General features: G+C 39.1%; 2 protein-coding genes across 3 annotated transcripts in view; one reads left to right on the top strand and one right to left on the bottom strand.

Annotated features, from left to right (window-relative positions):
• CNRIP1 (cannabinoid receptor interacting protein 1) overlaps nt 1-13,832 on the bottom strand; it is a 22,331-nt gene extending 8,499 nt beyond the window's left edge. Inside the window, exons 1-2 of one of the 2 annotated variants that reach the window (XM_017522106.2) lie at nt 13,024-13,832; nt 10,936-11,086 (exon numbers count right to left, since the gene is read on the bottom strand). In XM_017522106.2, coding sequence (XP_017377595.1) covers nt 10,936-11,086; nt 13,024-13,115 — 243 coding nt within the window. In that variant the 5' untranslated portion in view covers nt 13,116-13,832. Of the gene's footprint in view, nt 1-10,935; nt 11,087-12,991 lie in introns of both variants that reach the window. The other variant, XM_017522105.2, reaches the window with a different exon arrangement.
• Nucleotides 13,833-19,869: 6,037 nt separating this feature from the next.
• PLEK (pleckstrin) overlaps nt 19,870-23,344 on the top strand; it is a 66,610-nt gene continuing 63,135 nt past the window's right edge. Inside the window, exon 1 of the mRNA XM_037736162.1 lies at nt 19,870-19,972. Coding sequence (XP_037592090.1) covers nt 19,970-19,972 — 3 coding nt within the window. The 5' untranslated portion in view covers nt 19,870-19,969. The remainder of the gene's footprint in view (nt 19,973-23,344) is intronic.

Raw genomic sequence — 23,344 nt, 5'->3', positions numbered from 1 at the left:
ATAGTTGTTTTAGAGAAATATTTCTTTCTCAAAAAAAAAAAAAAAAAAAAAAAAAAAAAAAAAAAAAAAAAAAAAAAAAAAAAAAAAGGAAATAAAGATCATAAACAGAAGAAATCAATGAATTAGAAAAGACAATAGAGAAAACAATGAAACTAAAATCTAGTTTTTTAAAAAAATGTCTTTAAAATTAATAAACCCCTAACAAAACTAAGAAATATTATGAATATTAGGAATGAAAATGAGAACATCACTATGGATCCTACAGCACTTAAATTAGGAAAACCTTATACTAATAATTTCAACAAAATGGACAAGTTCTTCCTTGAAAGACACAAACTATGGGTTGACCTCTATCTAATGAAGAAACTGAATTCATAGAAAGATCCACATCCTGAAGTAGCAGCTGATTGATAGTTGATTGTTCCCCACACTGATCATACAGCTTTTGGTTTGAGCATTGGTCATCTATTTGTATCTTATTTCTAATAGGCTAATTATAAAGAAAATGATTGAAAATGTAAGTTTTCTGATCAAGTCAGCAGCTCCTGTGTTAAGTTCAAATTTTTATTCTAGTCTTGAAGCCTTCAGATAGCCAACACAATCTGATGACATTTTAGTCACCAACATTTCAAGCTTATGTATTAAAAAATATAGACACCACACTCTCATGGACAATAGTGAAAACCTGACATGTCCAGGTAAATCCAATCAATTAAGTAGCAAGTCCCTGGATTCTTCAGAGTTCGTCAAGAGAAATGTCATCAGTGTGGATGCCTGAGAAAAGTCAGAATGTCAGAATTGAAACTGGAAGTTAAGAAGTTTCAAGCCTGGGCACAGTAACTCATGCTTATCATTCCAGCACTTTGAGAGGCCAAGAGGGGAGAATTACTTGAGGCCAGGAGTTCAAGACCAGAATGAGCGACACAGAGAGAACTTGTCTCTACTAAACATAAAAATATTTTGCTGTGTGTGGTGGTGCCTGCCTCTGGTCCCAGCCACTTGGGAGGCTGAGGTGGGAGGATCGCTTGCCAGAGGTCAAAGCTGCAATGAGCTAGGACCATGCCACTTCATTGCAGCCTGGGCAGCAGAGACTCCATCTCTACAAAAAATTTTTAAAAAGTTAACTGGACCCAAAAAAAAAAAAAAAAAAAAAAAAGTTAACTGGGTGTGGCAGTACACACTGGTATCCCAGCTACTCAGCAGGTTGAGGTGGGAAGATCTCTTGAGCCTGAGAGATCAAGGCTATAGTGAGCTATAATTGCACTGCTGCACTTCAGCCTGGGTAACAGTGAGATCCTATCTCTTAAAAAAAAAAAAAAAAGGAAAATAAAAGATATCAGGATACTATCTACCTCTAATGAACCGTGTGGTCTTAGACATATCTTAACTTGGTGGGTCTAAGTTTTCAATGCAAAGTGTATGCCACAATCTGATCTCTAAGGGCACTTTTAGCTCTAATATGATATAAAGATTACAAACATACCTTTAAGGGTATTGCAGTAGCTAATTATTGAAGAAAGTCAGATTCTCAAATACTGTCATTTATGATCACATCAAACAGGACAGAAGACCATTCAAGTCCCTGTAGAATTCCGTTTTAGCTGGGTATGGAGGGGAGGGCTAGGAATGTGTCCCAGGATCTTAGATGATTTGCATGATTTAAAAAAGTGAAATAAGATTCATAAATTTGAACAAAGTTTTGAGGTGGCAGTAATCCTTACATTTTGATTTAGTTCATTTTCAGATCACCTTCACATATATATATTTTACAGTTGCAATTATTTAACATTAAATGTTATACAATTGTATATGTCTAACTACATATTCATTGTTAGCTTTGTCAAAATGTTATACAATTGTACATATGGTCCTAGTACATATTCACTGATATCACTCTGTGGCCCAGATTTTTTATACATACATACATACACATATATATATATACACACACACACACACACACACACACACCCCTATATATATATACCTATATATATACACCTATGTGTGTGTGTGTGTGTGTGTGTGTGTGTGTATAGATATATATAACATTTTACAAAGAAGATGGTGTTTAGTATTTTATATAAAATGAGAAATATACACATAGTAATGGTCTGGAAAATAACATAAGCATATTAAACATAATGCTTGGTTTGAGCTTAGATTTGGTGCTGGGCTGTCTGGTTGCTGGTGCAAAAATAAAAAAAAAACAGATTGTTATTATCAGTGATTTTAACATTTTTGCAGTGGAACCTTTTTTGTTTTCTATGCAATAAGGCAACACATGATTAGATGAACAAGAGAGGTGCTTGCCCTCTTCCTGCCCCTTTCAGTGAGCACTGAAATATCGCAGGTGAACCCAGACTTCAGAAAGCAGTCTGAAAAAGAATGACTTAAATCATTCTCATCATTAGAAGGGAGAGAAACAATCTCAGTTTCTCAGAAGAAAAAAAAGTTAAAAAACCTTCCTAGCTCTGATTTGTAACAAAACAAAACAAAAATAAAAATAAAAACACTCCACATGGACCATTTAGGGCACTTAGCTGTGAGCTGTTTATACACAGCTATTTCTTAGAGAAAATTTTCATAACTCTTGAAAGCCCAATGTCAATGTGCAACTCAGTTAAAGTGGTTCTAAACTTGTTTAAGGGTGTTGTTTTTGATGGCTTAACTGGTCTATCAATAGCATTTAATTCTAGAGGTCTGAACATACATTTTAAAATTCCATAGAAATGGATGTTTTTCTCAGAAAAACATTATAGTCACTCAATAAAACCCCCAAAAGGCAAACGTCATGGGCTAAATTGAGAGTTCAAGACATTCCTTCTAAGTATCTTTACTTTTGGTCTTGACTTTTAAGGAAAATTTTTGTCAGACTTTTAAGTAACAGGTAACTCCTATGCTATGTAAATTGTTTCAGAGCATAAACTGTAAAAAGTGTTCCTAATTCACTTCGCAAAGCTATTAACCCTAACACCAAAATTTAAGACTGCAAAAACCTTCTAATTGTTCTTTGCCTTTTTGTCTCCTTTTCTAATCTAAACACTGGCCACTAGAGTGATTTTAACGTGTTTATCTCATCACGTTACCAGAAACTAGAATGCCTGCATTGAAAGGTTTTTAAAAAGAGAAGTAAAGGTAGAATGGAGTTGAGTGAAAGTTATACAACTATAAAATCTGACAAATGTAAAGAAAATGTATTTGAGGGTCTTAGAAAGTGACTAAAAGTGGGACCAAAGCCAGGAGAGAGTCACCCTTGAAAGAATTCACCTGCAACAGTTAAGAATTTTATTTGTGGCTTTTTTGCCTGAGGGTACTACTCAACCCCTTGAAGGCCTGGCAGGAGAAAATGACAGTACTATCTGTTGGAAACAGCAAAAGACAGCATCAGGACTGGCAGAGAAGCTGGAAATATAGGTAGAAAATCCTGGAAGAAAGAGATCTGCAGAAGGAATAGAACCCCAAATCTGACTATAAACTCTGCTATAATCCTTAGCTAACTGCATATCAAGGATAGTAAGACAGGGACACCCTACAGGGGCCGTTGAAAAAGCAGACAAACCAGCAAAGAGTCAATCCTTGAAAGACAAAGTTGTGATGAATAAGATTAATAGGTGCTTTATTTTTATTTATTTATTTATTTAAATTTGAGACTATTTCGTAATCTCAGAAGTAGGAGCCTTACTGATTTGAGGTGTCAGAGTAAAGAGTTTTGGATTGGCAGAGCAGGTGGAGAAACAGGGGAACCTCAGGGTGGGTATATCCAAAAATTTCAGTATAAGTTGTCTAGTTCCTTGGCTGACTGCTAAATTCCATGGGCACAAAAGGAGGTCAGGCTAGTAAATCAGCAACTGGAAGTTGTAAAAATTGAGCAAAGAGATCACCTGCTGCATACTGCTAGAAGATAGAATTTGAAGTTTGAGTACAGAAATGTTTACTGCCAGCTAGAATACAAAAACCAGTAATATTCAGAACAAAGCAGAAACTAGAGCCATAAACTCTCCACAATATTAAGTTTCTAGCCAAAAATCACCAGACATGTAATGAAACATAAAGTGTGACCCATATTCAAGAACAATAAAGTCAGGCTGTAGTAATTTACTCTAACTAGAGCCAGGCGTTAGATTTATTAAATATTTCAAACCATCAATTACAAATGTGCTCAGATAAATTAAAGAAAACATGGCCTCAATTAGCCAACATAAGGAATCTTGAGAAACTGAAACTATAAAAAAGACAAATGAAAATTCTAGAGCTAAAAACTATAAGAGAATTTAGAAGATAAGCATAAGACTAGAAATAGAAGAATCAGTGAACATAAGGATACACCAGTAGAAATGATCTAATCTGAAGATCCAATAAAAAAATGAAAGAAAATTGAACATGGCCTCAAAGACTTATGGGATAATACCAGGCTTTTCAACATATGTTTAGTTGGAGTCCTACAAAGAAAGGAGAGGATGGAGTATTAAAGTATTTAACAAAACGATGGGCAATAATACTCCAATTTTGGTGAAAATATTAAGCTCTAGATTCAAGAAATTCAGTGATCCCCAAGGGGAAAAAAACCACTTAGGAGCATCATAACCAAACTACTGACAAGCAGAACCCTACAAATGGATCATTTTACTGTATATGTATTATACCTAAGTTAAAATATTTCAAAGCAAACAAGGGAAGGACATAAATATAGGATTAGAAAACAATGAAGTAGAAAAACAGAGTGAAGCATGTGAAAAAAAAAAGCTAGGATTTTGAAAAGGCCAATGAAACTGAAATGTCTAGCTAGACTAATCAGAGGGGTAAAAAAATAAAAATTTTTAATATCAAGGATGAAAGAGTAGGCCAGGCATGGTGGCTCAGGCCCATAATCTAGGCCCTTTGGGAAGCCAAGGCAGGAGGATCACCTGAGGTCAGGACTTCAAGATCAGCCTAGCCAACATGACAAATCCCCATCTCTACAAAACAAAAATTAGCCAGTTGTGGTGGTGAGCACCTGTAATCCCAGCTACTTGGGAGGCTGAGGCAGAAGAATTGCTTGAACCTGGGAGGCAGAGGTTGCAGTGAGCCAAGATCACACCACTGTACTCCAGCCTGGGAGACAGAACAAGACTCTGTCTCTGGCGGGGGGTGGGGGGAAAGACATTGGATCCTAAGACATTGAAGAATGGCAGAGATTATAAACAACTTTATGCCAATACATTTGACAATTTAAATAAATGACTTCAAAGACAAATTACCAAAACTAACTCAGGACATAGAACTTGAATAGCCCAATATTTATTAAGGAAATTGAATTTGTAATAAAAAATCTTCAAATAAAGTATAATCTATTGCTTTCATTGGTGAATTCCATCTGACATTAAGAAAAATGTCAATTCTATATGAACTCTTCCAGAAAATGGAAGAGTGAACATTTCCAAATCATTTTATGCAGCCAGCATTACTAATACCCAGAACTAGACAAAGGCATTATAAGAAAAGAAAACCATAGACCAGTATCTTCCAGGAACATAGATGTCAAAAATCCTCAACAAAATATTAATGAATCAAATATGGCTGTACATACAGAGAATAAAGCATGACCAAGAGGTATTTAACCTGGGAATTCAAGATTATTTTAACATTGAAGAAGCATTGTAACCTACCATAAAAATAATAAAAAATAAAACACCTTATGATTATTTCAAAAGATACAGAAAAACTATTTGAAAACACGTTATAATACATTCATGATTTAAAAAATTAGTAAACCAGGAATAGAAGAGAACTTCCTTAACCTGATAAAAAGATTTACAATAAAGAACCATATTATTATACTTTGTGTTGAAAAACAGAATGCTTTCTCCCTCAGACTGAGGGACAAGAATGTTCACTTTCACCATTTCTAATTAGCAGCATACTGCTAAGATCGTAGCCATTGCAAGTAGGCCATAAATAAAAGGAATACAGATTGGAAAAAAAGAGAATAACTATTTACAGATGACATTATAGCATATTTAGAAAATCCTAAGGATCCTACAAAAATAGTTATTAGGATTAGTGAGTGAGTTTAGCTAAGTCTCAGGATTCAACACCAATATACAAAAATTGATTTTATTTCCATATATCAGCAAAGATTCCATTTATAGAATTCAAAAATATGAAATAATAAGAAATTTAACAAAATACATATAAAGTCCTCAGAGGAAATATTGTAATATATTACAGAGAAAATTAAAGATGACCTAAGAGATATTTCATGTTCATGGTATAGAAAACTCTATATTAAGATGTCAAGTATATTTAACGTGACCTATAGATTTAATGGAAACTCTATATCCCAATTTTTGGAGGGACCGACAAGCTCATTCTAAAATCTATATAAAACACAAAGGATCTAGAATAACCAAAATAACTTTGAATAAACAAAGCTGGAATATTTATGCTACCCGATTTAAGGACTACAATATAGATCAAACAAGATTGTTTTGGGTCTCCCAGGTCTTTTGCATTTCCAAATTAAAAAGATTAACCTACATTGAGTATGCAAAGCAACTAGAATTATTATACACGCCTGACAGATATACAAAATGGTACAACAGTCTGGATATTTCTTATATAGATAAAAATATACTTTTAGCAATTGTCCTCTTAGATATTTACTCAAGAGAACTGAAAATGTGTTCACATTGAGACTTATACTCAAATGTTCACAGCAGCTTTACTCATAATAGCAAAAGCTGAAAACAACCCAGACATCCATTTATTGGTAAAGGATATTTACTGGTAAAGGATTATGTTGTATGTTGTATCCACACAACATAATGTACTGCCCACAATAAAATGAACCAACTACTGATATGTGCAACATAGATGCATCTCAACATTATACTAAGTGAAAGAAGTCAAACAGCACTATTCTATTTACATGAAATTCTTAAATAGTTAAAACTAACATATGGCGATGGCAAGATCAGGGTAGGCTATATTGGGAGGAATTCGCTGCAAATAATTTTCAGAGTAATAGAAGTGTTCTATATTTTTATTGGGGTGGTGAATATACAGTAGCATCTACTTGTCAAAACCTATATAACTATTAAGTTGGTGCATTTTATGTTAATCAAATCTCAAAGTTGATTTTTAAAACGTCAATGAATTCCTATAGTCATCAGGGTAAATCCAGTAGCAAGAAGGTTCTATATCATCTAACCCCTACTTACCTCTTTGGCCTTATCTTTACCATCTCTGCCTCACCCTGTGCCAGCTATGTTGGGTTTTTCATCCATTATGTTGGGTTTCTCATCCATTAAAACACATGCTGTCTCTAGCCTTTGACTTTTGCAGCTCTTTCCTCAAATGATCTTTCTTTTCCCAATTCTTACTCATCCTTCATTTTTTTCTCAAAAACAACCATCCCCCAAATCTTGGACTAGGATAAGACCGCTGGTGTATACTCTAATAGCATTACTTTTTCACTATACTTTTCATATTAGCAACTATTTGCCTTATTATTGATAATCATGTATAAAGTATGTTTCCACCCTCTAGCTCAGAAGCTCTATGAAACGAGGGATATCTCTTTTGTTCACCACTCTTCCCTCATTTCCCTGATGTACAGGAAATCCTCAAATATTTAATGATAAAGCAAGCAAATTTTTAAAAATCTAAAAATTCTAAATAAAAGAGCCTATGGAATTTAGCAACATATTAATAATACATGTTTAGGCTGGGCATGGTGGCTCATGCCTGTAATCCCAGCACTTTGGGAGGTTGAGGTGGGCGGATCACGAGGTCAGGAGATCAAGACCATCCTGGCCAACATGGCAAAACCTCGTCTCTACTAAAATACAGAAAATTAGCCGAGTGTGGTGGCGCATGCCTATAGTCTCAGCTACTTGGGAGGCTGAGGCAGGCAAGGTGGAGGTTGCAGTGAGCCAAGTTCATGCCACTCCAGCCTGGCAAGAGAGAGAGACTCCATCTCACACACACACATACACACATAATGTTCAAGTAGAGCTCACTGTAAGAAATAACATTTAGTATTTGGAAGTTTATTACTTTATGTAATTAATCAAATATGTCAAATAAGATAAATTATCTCCGACTACTGCTAATAGTAATAGGTAACTGCCAGTAGCAGTCAACATTATTCTAGAAACATTAGACAATGCAATATGACCAGGAAAAAAAATGACAGTTATATTCACATTCTGACCATCTATATGAAAAACCCAAGATGATTAGCTGAAAATTTTTAGTAAGTTCAGTAAAGTGGTCAGTTACAAAGCACATGAACACATATTATAAAAACAGTGTATTTAAACCAATGCAGCATCAGAATAACAATAGACAGATCAATGAAATAGATTAGAAAGTAGAGGAGGAGACAAAATTTTTGCCATATAAGAAATTTCTATGAAATGAACCTTTGGAGAAGCGTAGATTAAATAATTGTATTAGGACATTGCGGATAAATACTTTTCAATATGGAAATATGAACTGAAGTAATTCTAAATCTGTAATTCATCTAAAGTTTAACAAATGAAACCATAAGAGTTCAGATTAAAATATACAAATGCCACTGTGTATATGTCTATATATAATTAATTAATCTGAGAGTCAAGGAAGGCTTCTAAGCTGGATCTTAACTGCAAAACAATAAAGGAAAAGGCTAACATGTTAGACTACAAAATTTATAATTTGTATTGTAAACAAAGTAAAAATGCAAATATTAAATGAACACTCAAGATGTGATAAAATGACTGTTTGAAATTTATAAAGATTTTTCAAAAAAATCAATAAGATACACTTTAGCAGAAAAATGGGTGAAAACTATGAACATATAATCCAGGAAAAAAATACAAATAGTACATGAACATGTCAAGATTTCAGATTAAGTAAGTAAAAATTAAAGTATTTCAACCAGACTAAAAATATGTAAAAATGACAAACTATACCTAGTGCAGAAAGAAATGGATACTTAAATACAGATGATAGGAATGTAAATTGCCTAGCTTTTCTGGAGGTCAGTGAGGGAGTCTTATAAAATGCTTTAACATGCACATTGCTTCTAGGAATCAAGAAAACATTAGACGATTGTGCAGTACTGAGTGATTTGTAATGTGGTTTTCTTTATAATACTGAAAAATAGAAATGATCGGCAACAAGTGGCTGAGGATAATTTGATACAGTCATAAAATACAGTACCCATACAGACTTTAACATACATTCTGTATATATAAGCATATATTTGACATTGAAAGATGTATACAAGTAGAAGAAAAGTATATATATGGAATTCTACTCATACATATATTTAGTGACAGGGTCTCACTCTGTCACCCAGGCTGGAGCACAGTGGTTCGATCATAGCTCACTGCAGCCTCAACCTCCTGGATTCAAGTGATCCTTCTGCCTCAGCCTCCCAAGTTGCTGGCACTACAGTTGTGGTATTACCATACCAGGTTAATAAAAAAATTTTTTTAGAGACAGGGTCCCACTATGTTGCCCAGGCTCACACTTATATATTTAAAGACATAGAAACAACTTTCTAAGAACATTCATTGACATGTTAATATACTGCTCTCTTGCAGGAATTACACATTTCCCCATTTTTGTATTTTTCTCTGTTGAAGGTTCTTTGATAGAACAACAGATCACTTTCTAAAAATAGTTCAAAAATTGAATGCAAAGGGATGAGCTGCTAGATTATTTCTTTATGACTTTTTTTTTTTTTTTTTTTTTTGAGATTGAGTTCTCTTGTCACCCAGGCTGGAGTGCAGTGGCACAATCTCCACTCACTGCAACCTCCACCTCCCAGTTTTAAGTGATTCTCCTGGCTCAGCCTTCCAAGTAGCTAGGATTACAGGTGCCCACCACCACGCCCGGCTAATATTTTTATATTTTTCATAGAGATGAGGTTTTGCCATGTTGGGCAGGCTAGTCTCCAGCTCCTGACCTCAGGGGATCCACCTGCCTGGGCCTCCCAAAGTGCTGGGATTACAGGCGTGAGCCACTGTGCCCACTCGTGGTTTTTAAAAGTATGTTGGGGACTGCGAACACTTAATATTTTAAAGGCTAGATGGGTGCTTCTCAAAGTGCATTCCCCAGATCATCCCTTCAGGATCTGGTGTGCTTGCTAAGAGTTTCTTTGTCCCAATCCTAGCTCTACTGAGCTAAGATCACTGGAGGGGGAACCTAGGACTGGCATTTTAAACAAACTCCCAAGGAGACTCTTGTGCATACTGATATTTGAGAACCCCTGTGATAGTTGCTATAAAGCTAGAGGGCAGACAATTGAAGGCTGTTCTTGCAGAGGGAAAAGGCAGTCCAGTTCACAAGCAGCAGTTTAGGTGAACCTTCCTTTTCCTGTGCTTTAGCAAGCTTACTTCATCATCTATTTATTATGTTTGCACATAAGTTTAAATCTATGCCTTGACTCTATCTTTTCTACCAATTTGTTATTTCTTACTTGGGGGCCCATGTTACCAGAGTATATCATTTTATTATATATAATATCTGGAAGGACTAGATATTAAGAGGTGTATTATTTCCCATGCCACTTTTTTAGCTCTATGTAGGAAATTGTAATTCAAATCAACTTCCTCATAGCCAGGAGATTGTGGCCTACTTGGAATCAGAAACTTTTCACGGCCAATTATCTAAACCAGTTCTGATGTAGACTGTAACTGGGAAAATGGCAATGTCTCTTCCAGAATCATCTGCTTCTACTTATGGTATCATTTCAGCATCTATCGGGTCAGTCTGTCATGCAAAAGAGCACTAATTAAGTAGTTCTCTCTCCAGCAGATACTTGAAGGAAATTCACAACTCAATTTTCACAGTAATTGGCTCCCAATACATCTTTTCTTAGAGGGAGATGGCGATTGATTTCTTTTCTGTGGTTTCCATTTTCCTTGGCAGCACATTCCTACACCCCCAAGCAGGCCTTACCGGCATGGTGATCTGGATGGGTTGCCGTTCTCCACTCTTGGTTGGGGTCACACCTTCTGTGTCGTATGTACCCGTATAAACAACTCTGTCTCCATCAGGCTCTTTAGACTTCAGCTCCAGTGGGACAAGCACACCGCCAATGGAAATATTCCTGCAATAGACTTGAGTTGACCACATATGGTTGGAATTAGCCTAGGCACCCTGTCCTGTTCTGGACCAAAACTCTAGGCAGGAAACTTACAGGGTTTGGCTAAGGGGGACACTGTGGTGTTCGAGAAAGTTCTGAAAGTTCAGGAGGCAGTGCTTCTCCTTTTTAGTTATGCATTAAAAACTTACCTATCCCCAGCCCCAGACATTAGGATTCAGTTGGCCTGGGATGTAGTTTGGACATTGGTAAATTTATTTTAAGGTTATCTAGGTGATCTTAATATGCAGGTAGACTTGAGAATACTGAACTCATTCTGTAATATTTTTTTTCTCCTGTTCCAACAATCAGGGGGTCCTATGATTTGGAGTGCCTCAAGCCTTCTACACTCACTGGCATCATTCTTTTGTGTTAGGAAAATGGCTCTCAAAGCCAAGTCCCTGGATCAGCAGTATGAGCATCACCTGTAGACCTTAGAAAACAAATTCTTAGGCCCTACCATAGACTAAACTAGAAACTCTGGGGAGAGCTCCAGCATCTGTGTTTTAACAAGCCCTCAGGTGATTCTGAGGTATACTCAGGCTTGAGAACCACTGGGTTAGAGCTGAAAAATCCTTAATAGCATTAAAATGTAACTGGAAAAAAATAGTTTTGTTCATAACAAATTAACTTTTAGATTAGTTTGAACACTAGAGGACTACTCTGGGGAAAAAAAAAAAAAAAGGAATATAGAACAGATAACTCCGGGGATAAGGTTAGCAGGAAAGAAGGGAAAGAAAAAGCCTGGATTATATCCAGGTGCACAGAACACTGGGAAATATGAGAATGAAGGGTGCACAGAGCTGTGGGGGATGCTGACAAATAGATGGACCAGGAGTACCAGAAACGATCTAGATTTGGTTCTAGGTCCTTGCACCTTGGAAAGCTAACAGAAATTTATTGAATTAAAATGTAAACTATAAGTGGTATTTGATGAATTCAAAGCCCTTCCACCCCCCCTCCCCCAATAATGTCCAGCATGTGGTAGATATAATAAATGGTTTATTTTCTCTCTGCAGACTAGACTTCACACAATGCTTAGGTAGAAGCAAGAGGTTAAGGACTCCGCCCACAGTTCTTCCCGGTAGGCTACTGCACTCCCACACACTTTCCCGCCAGAGGTCTGCTGGGGTGCATCATCCAGCGGTCGCTGGGAAGAGATCATCCCTGTCATGCATAAACCAAACAAACATCCTTTTGCTGTGAGGATGTTGCTAATCCCAGGCACCATCACCAGGCTGAACAGACAACTCAGGAAAAAAGAAAAGCATGTGTCATGGAAAACCGTGAAACTAGGCCCGAGAAGGGGCGGCCGCTCTCTTACCAGTGCCTGCTGCACCACCCCAGGGTCCCAGCCACGGAAGACTGGGGAGCATCCCTCAGGGAGCCCCAGGCACCACCCCTCCCCTGCCTTTCCACCTCATTCCTCCTTTCTCCCTGCTTCAGCCTTGCGGGCAGACCCGGTGGGACGCCTGGACCTCGCACAGGAGGGCTGGGATTGCGGTGGTGAACCCTGGGGAGCCTCTCCCATCTGCTCCACCCCCTACCGCCTGCGGATCCGCGCCCAAGCCTGGACGGAAGGCAGGAGAAATTTTTAAGAGACAAGCAAAAATCCTGGCTTCTTGTCGCTGATTTTAAAGAACCCACCGAGGTCACCGCGATGGGTGGAGGGAAGCGAGAATGGAGGAATACAAGCCAAAGGGAAGGAGGGGGACCAAGGCGAACAGGGAATGACCTCTTCCCCAACCCCCAAGCCCGCTGGGTGCGGTTCTAGGCCAGAGGCCCCCGAAAGGCTCGGGCTGTCTCGGGGGCCTCGGTCCACCGCCTGAAACCCAAGGGGGACCCTGTTGCCACCTGGCGCCCCGCACTCACTCGACCTGCAGCGTGCTGGGCTTAATCTTCACCTCAACCTTGTACGAGGAGCCGGTGAGCAGCTTGATGGTGCGGTTCTGGCCGAAGCGCTGCCCGTCCACCTTGTAGAAGACCGGGCCGTCATTGGGCTGGATGCGCAGCGCTATGGAGAGGCGCACGAGGCCGGGCAGGTCCCCCATGTCTGGGCGAGGGTCTGGCGCAGCGGCTCCGGGGGGCGGAGGACAGTGCGGGCTGCGGCCGAGTGGCTGGAGCGCAAGGGGCGGAGAGGAAGCGCGGGGAGGGTGAGGGAGGTGGTGGAGCGGAGGCTGCCGCTAGGAACCCGCGCCGTCGCCACCGTCCGCTGGGGCTTTTGAGCAGCAGCTCCTGAGGCTGTGGCCCCCCTCCCCACTCGGCAAGGAAGCAAGTCCAAGAGACGACTCCGGGGCCGCGCGCTTCCCCATCCCCCGCTCCTGTGCGGCGCCCTCCGTGCACCCGAGGGCTCGCTCCGGCCCGCAGGCCGCCGCGCAGATCCGCGCAGCTGGGGGCGAGGGAGTTAATCCTGTTTACGCACCACAATCCCCTTCAGCTGGGGAAGCGGACATTTAGGCTCCTCCTAGAACAGCTCCGGGCGGGAGGAAGGGAGAGGCTTGGCAGGCCCTGGGAAGGCGCTGGGGTTAAGCGACCACTATGCCAAGGAGCGAGACCACCGGAATCTGGATACCACCGCCGCCAACTACGCAAAGTGGATACTGCTGCTCGCGGATACGGCCGCAGCCAGGCGGGAGGAGGCTGAGAGGGGGAAAGAGAGACAGGCAGCGGGACAGGAAACCTCTAGCTGGTGATTTCAATTTAAGGAAATATGAGTCTTTCCAAAGCTTAGGAGAAATGGCCGAGGAAAGGCGCAATTCCGCCTGATGGAGCCACACTGGATTAAGAATGGATGCGAGAGAAAGAAAAAAACCATATCCAAGGAGCTACATCTTCTTGTGGGTGTTTATTTGCATTATACGTATGCTCGCCTCTAAAGTGACATATACATAAATATTCGTAATGAATCACATATATTTACACAGATTTTGAAGGGTGAGCTATTAACCCTGTAAAAGGCAACTGGCATGAGCCTAAGGCATACTGGTGACAATGGCCAAGAGGAGGGATGGGTCGAAGGATTATTGTCAGGGCACCTTATGAGACACCGCAGAGTTATTTGCATATTAAGAGTGATTAGACCGTTTTTGTGGCAGAAGTCGGTTGACAGCTGAGTTTTGGAAGCAAGGAGAGACTCAGGGTATGAGGGTTGTACAGGGAATGGCTTCCCAGAGCAGAGTGAGCACCTGCTTCAGCACCACTAAGGTGGATAGTACCAGAGCCAGGGAGGACACCTGGGAAATGAAGGGCTAGTGAGAACAAATTAGTAGGGATGGGTTTGGTTGGCAGTTTTTGTTTACCCAAGTTAGACTGCTTTTTTTTTTTTTTAAAGAAATAATAAGCTATACATGTAATATATATTTAATATGGGTATATATTGCAACATTGGTTGCAAAGATCAAAATAAAACCTAAATGAAATGTTAACCAATAAATAAATGGCTGAATAAACTCTTATATGTCCATACTATAGAAAGGTACATAACTATCAAAATAATAAAATATATGTTGCATTGGCAAACACATACGCAAAAACTGTTAATGATAAAAGTGGGGTGGCTGGGAAACAAAGCCTGAGGGCAAGCATTTTGTCTGTTTTGTTTGTTAGTTTCCCCAGCCTGCACAAAACAGTGTCTGACATATAGTAGGTGCTCCAGAAATAGTTGTTGAATTGACTTATGGTTGTCATCTTAATCATGTCCATATGTAAATTCTTTAATATCTTTAAAATTAATTAGTGATTTACCTAGAATGTGATTTACCTAGAATGATGAAAAGAAATCTAGTTGCAAGTAGCATCGCTAGTGTTTTAGAACAAGGAAAATTTTTAAAAGTATATAAATATGTATGTTTTGATTAGCACTTTTAAAAGAATGAGAGGGTTAGACAGTAAACTTAATGTTAGTTACTCTGTTGTATGAGTAGTGGAAAGAGGATGAGTATCTTTTTGGGGTCATTTAAAACCCTTTGGAACTTTTGCCTTTTTCCCAAAACTTTGTTTAGCAACCCCACAATATCAAGCCAACTTCCACCTGTCTATGGAAAGGAGTGTTGGACTCGGAGGACGATGGCTCCATTTTAATACCTGGTTCTAAGGCCGGCATGGTGGCTCACAACACCTGGAATCCCAGCATTTTGGGATGCCGAGGTGAGCAGATCACTTGAGGCCAGAAGTTCAAGACCAGTCTGGCCAAAATGGTGAAACCCATCTCTACTAAAAATGGAAAAAATTAGCCAGGCATAGTGGCACACACCTGTAGTCCCAGCTACTTGGGAGGCTGAGGCATGAGAATTGCTTGAGCCCGGGAGGCAGGGAGGCAGAGGCTGCAGTGAGCCAAGATTGCCCCACTGAACACCAGCCTGGGCAACAGAGTGAAACTGCTAAAAAAAAAAAAAAAAAAAAACTCCAAAAAACCAACCAAACAAACCAAACCAAACAAAATTTTAAAAACCCTGTGTCTAGCCTGGCTGGGTAGTGCACTCTTACAGTCCCAGCTACTTGGGAGGCTAAGGTGGGAAGATCACTTATGCTCATGAGTTTGAGGCCATTTTGGGCAACATAGTAAGATTGCCATCCCATAAATAAATAAAATATAAAAATAAAAATAAATAAAACCTAACTCTGCCACTTTTTAGTTTCTTTATGTAAAGAATGTAACATCTTTATGTTTCAGTTTTCGTCCTTTGTAAAATGAGGATTAAAATACCTCCTTCCCAACATTGTGAGAATTAAATGAGGAAATGGAAATTGTTTGAAAAAATAAAATACTTTTCAAATATGAGGTGTTACTAATGCTGGGCAATATCCACTAGGAATAACATTTTCAGGACCATACAATGTAATGTCTTAAAACAAAAGTAATAAATATAAAAATAATTGGAAAATTTATCATCACTGATACATATGTGCAAAGAATATGAATATGGAGTCTGATGGATCCGTATTTGTATTGCCAGATCTGTGGCTTACAAGCTGTCGACCTTGAACAAAGCTTTTGGAGCCCCAGTTTTTTCATTTGTAAAATGATGGTGGCATAGATGATGCTTATAGAACCAATTAAATTATATAAAACATGCAAGAATATCAGGCCCATATAGACACTCAACACATTGTGACTCTTTCTATTTAAAAGTATACTTAATGAATATATAGCTACTTTAGTTCAGGTTTGTTACTTGGGTGTATTGCATGATGCTGAGCTTTGGAGTAGAAATGATCCCATCACCCAGGTACTGAGTATAGTACCCCACAGTTAGTTTTTCAACCCTTGACCCTCTTCCTCTCTCCCCGGCTAGTGGTACTATTACATTACCTATGGCTTCATTACATTACCTATGGAATGAAGACTACTAGCCAGGGAGGGAGGGAGAGGGGTAAGGGCTGAAAAACTGTTTTATGTCCATGGGTAATCAATGGTTAGCACTCACTCAAAGGTGAGAATATGCGATATTTGGTTTTTTCTTCCTGCGTTAATTCACTTCTTGCTGTATATTTTTAAGGTATCTAGTGCTTTCAGTCTTTTTGTAGATTTGTTAATTATTACCTCAGATTGGTGATCTTAAACATTGTCTATCTAATGGACAACGCTTATTATCGTTCTTTTGAAACTTGGGAAATTGAGCCTAAGCGAATGATGGACTTAGTTGTCATTCAGAGGAATCAAATGCTATGGCCTGACTGCTTGTATTCTCCCAAAATGCCTATGTTGAATCCCCAAAGCAATAGTATTAAGAAGTGGGTTCTTTGGGAGGTGATTAGGTCATAGGGCTCTTCTGCCCACATGAATGGGACTAGTACCTTTGTAAAAAGAGGCTTCAGGAAGTTTGTTTGCCTCCTTCTGCCATGTGTGGATGCAGTGGGAAGTTGCCATCTTTAAAGTAGATAGTGAGCCCTTACCAGATTCCAAATTTGCTTGTGCCTTGACCTTGGACTTCCAAACCTCCAGAATTATAAGCAATACATTTCTGTTGTTTATAAATTATCCGGTCTAAGGTATTTTGTTATAACAGCATGAACAGACTAAGACATTGTGCTAACAACAGCTCCATATTTGCTGTTCCAGTCTCTGCTGAATTCATATTACAGAGTTCAAAACGCAGTTAGCATTAGGACACAGGACATAGTTGTGTTCATGTATATGAAAATAGAGTAGTTAAGAGTGCTGGGCTGGATTATACACATACATATTTATATACACATAATTATGTCATGTGTTGTCATAATGTGTCCTGGGTTTGGATTATACAAACACATTTACACAATGTAATACCAGTACATTTAACAATGTATTTTCCTTTTTATTCATGTTTGTATTCAGGCACAGCTCAACATCTGCAGGAGTTTCTTTTCTTTTCTTTCTTATTTTTTTGTTTTTTGAGATGGAATCTTGCTCTGTTGCCCAGGCTGGAGTGTAGTGGCACAATCTTGGCTCATGGCAACCTCCGCCTCCCACATTCAAGCGATTCCCCTGCCTCAGCCTCTTGCGTAGCTGGGATTACAGGTGTGTACCACCACACCAGCTAATATTTTGTATTTTAGTAGACACGGGGTTTCACCATGTTGGCCAGGATGGTCTCAATCTCCTGACCTTGTGATCTATCCGCTCAGCCTCCCAAAGTGCTGGAATTACAGGCGTGAGCCACCAAGCCCAGCATGCAGGAGTTATTTCTTATTTTTATTTTTAAATTAGTGTGAATGATTTATGATGGGCTTGACTCCTTCCTTTGCCTACCTCAGAATGTATTAGCATTAGAGATCTTAACTGGTACCCTTCATATTTTATTTTATTTTACTTTATTTTATTTTTGAGATGGAGTCTAGCTCTGTCACCCAGGCTGGAGTGCAGTGGTGCAATCTTGGCTCACTGAAACCTCCACCTCCCAGGTTCAAGCAATTCTTATGCCTCAGCCTCCTGAATAGCTAGGATTATAGGCATGTGCTACCATGCTGGACTGATTTTTTTTGTATTTTGTAAAGCAGTGTTGGGGTTTCACTATATTGGTCAGGCTGGTCTCAAACTCCTGACCTCAAGTGATCCACCTGCCTCAGCCTCCCAAAGTGTTAGGATTACAGGTGTGAGCCACTGTGCCCAGCCAGGTACACTTTACATTTATATTAGGGCTTTCTTTCCTGGCTACATTTGCTAGTCATAAAGACCAAGCCATCCTCCTGGACCAATTCTGAAGAACCTAAGTCTTCCCTTAGGCCCAAAGGATTCTGTAGCCATGACAATGAGCAATAGGTCTCATTTGTCTGCTAGGCTCTTAGGGGATCTGGTTACCTCCTTATACAGTCATGCACAACTTGATCCAGCAATAGTGATAGTTATGTCAGTTTTGTATTTTGTTCTGGGCCAATTTAGCATAGCAATTTATGTTCCAAATAAAACTTTTGCTGTTTTCCAGCATAATTGTTATCTGTCCTGAACAACCAGGAGAGTCCCACTCACTTTTTTCTCCACAAATGTAAGTAAGTACTTAGTTAAAACTAGATTCCATGGAGACAGTTTTGTACTTTTTCTGTTCTTGACTCCTTTTATGAGGCTGGCTAGGGTTCCATGGAAAAAGCACATAAATTTCTCCTTACATTAGGTGGAAATGTCTGTATTAAATACCATCACCACACCAATACTTCTAATTTTATATCTCCAGATTCACATAACCACCTCCTGGCAGAATGCCTCCACTTATGTGTCTAATAGGTTAATAGGTGTCCCAAGCATAACATGGCCAAAGTGAGTTCTCAATTTTTCTTTTTTAACCTCAAACTCATTCTCCCTGAGGGTTACTTTTTTTTTTTTTTTTTTTTTTTTTTTTGCAGTGTTCTGCATGAGGGTAATAGTGGCCTGCACCGCAGTGGTAACAGTGGGAATGGTAAGAAGTGCCAGGAAACAGCTTGCTTGTGAAGAACTGATAAGACTTCCTGATTGATTGGATGCAAAGGATCAGAAAGACAGGCATCAGGCCGGGCACGATTCTGTTTCTTACTCATTCTGTCGCCCAGGCTGGAGTGCAGTGGCTCGATCTTGGCTCACTGCAACCTCCGCCTCCTGGGTTTAAGCAATTCTCTGCCTCAGTCTCCAGAGTAGCTGAGATTATAGGTGCGTGCCACCATACCCAGCAAATTTCTTTGCATTTTTTAGTAGAGACTGTGTTTCACCATCATCGTCAGGCTGGACTTGAACTCCTGACCTTGTGATCCACCACCTCAGCCTCCCAAAGTGCTGGGGTTACAGGTATGAACCACTGCACCTGGTCAGATACCTGTCTTTCTAACGGTTTGCATCCAATCAATCATGAAGTCCCATTAGTTCTTCACAAGCAAGCTGTTTCCTGGCACTTCTTACCATTCCCCCTGTTACCATGGTGGTGCACGCCACTATCACCCCCATGCAGAACACTGCACATGGCATCCTGATGTCCATCCCTTGCCCACTCTTTCCCCTTACAGTCTATTGTGAGTATTTCTCCACCTGTATCACACTCCAGGTCCTCACTCCCTTTATTTTTCTTCAGAGCACTTGCCACCAGCTGTAATTACAAAAGAAATTTGCCTACTTGTGTATTGTGCTCCCCATCCCTGCCGCCCTCTGCAACCCCAGTGTATAAAAATAACTTTAAGACAGAGATTCTATTCTGTTTATAACTATATTCTCAGTACTTAGAACTGATCCCAGTGCATAGGGGTGCTAATATTGGTTCAGTAAATGAACAGATACATTAATTATTCAAGATTATTTGTCATTTTTCTCCTTCACCAAGGCCCAAGTCAAGTTCTTCCTTCTCTTTGAAGCTATCACTGACTGGTCCAGCCCCCACCAGTGCTCACTTCCTTTGAAGTCCTACAGCAATCATGGTATGGGCAACTTTCAATTAATCAAAATGCTAGGGGTCATGGAGGACTGGGATAAGAGAAGGTGGCCTGGATAATCCAAATTCATGATAAAAATAGAATTAGTAAAATACCCAGTACAAAATAAATATAATATTTATAATATACCTAATATTTAGGGTATATTTTCACTGTGTAGATTTATTTCAAAGGTAAAAATGATACAGCTACTTTTAGGAATGCAAAATATTACAAAAATTGCTCAACCAAAAAAATAGCAAAGTTTTCCTTGGTTTTCAAATAATATAGTGAGGTCCATGTCATATGAATGTGTCAAGGAACCAACTGTCTTTTTAAGTTCTGTATTTTCCAACCATGGCCTGCAATATTGATCTCAATTTTATTTTTGCTCTCTGCTTCTCCAACACCATCATTTCCCATCTTCACACTGAACAACTTCACAAAGTTGTCATTTTTCAGTCTTTGCAAACAAGGTTTCCATGTATTGGACCAAGCCACTGGTCATTGCCATTTTCTTCAGTGTGTTCTCTGAAAAACTAATGATATTGTATGAATATGGTTACTGAGCAAAATAACACATTAAAGTTATCTTCTGTTCTTAAGGCTGCAAATATTTTTTGTTTAGTGTAGGTCAAACTAAACAAGGACCATTTCCTGAGTCTCCTGTAATGGATCCAATCTGCTACATCCTTCTCTTTTCCAAGAAAAACAGTTTCCCATAATGCTTTTTCTTTTTTTTTTTTAATTCAAACGCAAATGACAATGATTCAGGTTGCTTAATGTGTGCCTTTCCCCCCATTTTACTAATTGTCCAAATAATTCAAACATGTTCAAGTATTTCAAACATTGTTAAGATGCTGACATTTTGATGACTAAGGTTATTTTAATGGCACGTAAACTTTTAGATGTTCAACAGCAGCATATAGCTTAGATTTCTAGAGAACAGTGGCTGAATGTCGGGCTGTGACACAGTAGGTTGTATCTGATTGGTGAGGGGTTTAATGCTTAGCAGATGGTGTTAACTAACAGACGTTTTAAAATATGCAGGTGTTATGGCAATTTTAATATTTTTCCACAGATGCAATATTGCTTTTTAAATGCAATTATGTTGCAAACCAATTAGTATACCACCAGATAATTAGTAATTAATTACCCTAACAATTATATTTATATACTATCTTATGTGATTCTCTTATTCTTTCTTCTATGTATGTCTTATGTTTCAATCAGACTATAATTTCCTCTTCTTTTATATAGGTCACAAAACCTAGCACAGCTGAATTAGTCAGTATTCTTTTGCAAGTGGTTTCAAATATAAAAATTCAATTCTAACTGGCTTAGGGGACGATTACCTGGGTGTATTATGTGACAAAAGAAAGAATTGATGAAGCAATACACAAGAGACGGAAAGGATCAGCTGGACCTCAGAAATAACCAGAACTAGAAACTTTAGAGCCAAATGGGTAGAAAGGGAGAATTGTGGCTCTATAAAAGGGGGTACTATTTCCCAAGGAAGGGACCAGTGAAGATTCTAGGAAGACAAAATTAAAAATAAAAACAATAAGAAATGACAGAGACGGGATTTGAGCTGAGATGGTCCAACTCCAGTGCCTGAACTCTGAGCGCAGTGCCTGCCAAACCCACTGTCACTGATAACCTTTATTGTATTAGTCACATAACTGTAACCCTGTCTAATCTTACAGAAGACGTTATAGAGTTCAAAGACAAGACTTTTTAACAGTCTCTTGGAGTTTGTTCTACATCTAGAGTCCTGTGATTAACTAAGAAACAAACTGAATAGGGAAGTTAGGGAATCTGGATATTCCCACTTCCCACGCCCAACCTCTTCTCCTGACATCCACATGTGTGGCCACAGGCTCAGGTGCCTGGAACCCCCACACTGAAGTAGCATACAGAATCCCCATCACTTGCCTAAATGTATGGGAGGTATTTGTTGACATTAAGAAACCCCAATGCCCTTAAATTACAAAATATAATCAGATTTCCTACTAATGATGACTGGTCTGGCTTTAAGCTGCTGTTGGGATCATGTGATTAGCTTGGCAGAGTGACTGTTATTTTCTTGCTTGTCCTACCTTATGTTTTACAAAATGTCATTCTCGAATAATCACAGGACTTATAATACTGACAAGTAAGAAGTAATAAACAGCAGAATAGACTGTGTATTCTAGAGGAAAATCAGAGGACTGGTTGAAAAACAAAGCACAATTCCTAAAGATCAAATTGTCACTTAAAGTGAAGTACAATATACCGTTACTGCACTTTATGCAACGTTATCTATGGATTACAGGTGTAAGCCACTGCACCTGGTCTTGCCTCTGGAGCTGGCCTAAAACTAATGTTTGAGAACATACTGAAAAGTGTGAATAAGGAGAGTATGGACAGTTACATAGATAGGTTAGGAAGCAGTGAATAAACTTACTTTTTTTTCTTGAGGGAAAAGATGCTATTGTATTACAAGATTCAGAAAATCTGACCAGTGTTTTATGGAAAATAATGTGCAGGGAATTCCCCCCTCTTCCTTTGCTGGTTCCATAGGTTACACATAGACACTCCAAAGATTCAGTTTCAGGGAGCGTCTGATACAGCAGTGTTCACAGACTGGGTGTCCAGACAAGGGACTGGGCTATGAGGTGGAGTAGAAGTCTCTTGAGATTAGCAATATGCCAGTAGTTAGTGTTAGGAATCCAATAGATCATGTTCTAACATAGGCACCGTTAGCTATGGATGCATAAAAAGTGGCCCCATAACTTAGCAGCTTAAAACAACAAACATTTATTATCCTACAGTTTCTGGGTGTTCAAGAGTCCAGTCCTTTCTTGAAGCAACATAAATTCATTAACCCTGGTCATGACCAGAAAGGAAGAAGAAGAAAATAGGCATATGACAAACCCAAGATATTTCCCAGCTCAGAGAGAGGTTTTGAAATATCCCCTTTTATTCACCCCACTTTTATGGTGGCAGAACAATTCTCTTACTCATTTGTACTAACTGTCTGGCCTTGCCCTATTCCATGTGGTCTTATGGAAATGCTGAATACAGTGCTTTGTGCTGGCTGTCACTCAGGGAAAAATGTAGTAGGGAGATGAGTCAGCCATTGACAGGGTTGTAAGGTGATTGTCTATGATTTTCATGAGGGGAGCTGGGACCTGTGGGTCATCAAGGTTCCTGTGCATTCTGAGGTCTGGGCATTCTATTTGAATAATGTCAGCTTTCCAATATCCTTCCTTCCTTCCTTCCTTTCTTTCTTTCTTTCTTTCTTTCTTTCTTTCTTTCTTTCTTTCTTTCTTTCTTTCTTTCTTTCTTTCTTTCTTTCTTTCTTTCTTTCTTTCTTTTTTTCTTTCCTTCCTTCCT

Source organism: Cebus imitator, unplaced genomic scaffold, assembly GCF_001604975.1.
Source record: "Cebus imitator isolate Cc_AM_T3 unplaced genomic scaffold, Cebus_imitator-1.0 Scaffold23, whole genome shotgun sequence".
In the NCBI taxonomy this organism is placed as follows: domain Eukaryota; kingdom Metazoa; phylum Chordata; class Mammalia; order Primates; family Cebidae; genus Cebus; species Cebus imitator.
The sequence above is the reverse complement of the archived record's forward strand: the minus strand, read 5'-3'. Positions and strand labels throughout refer to the sequence as shown.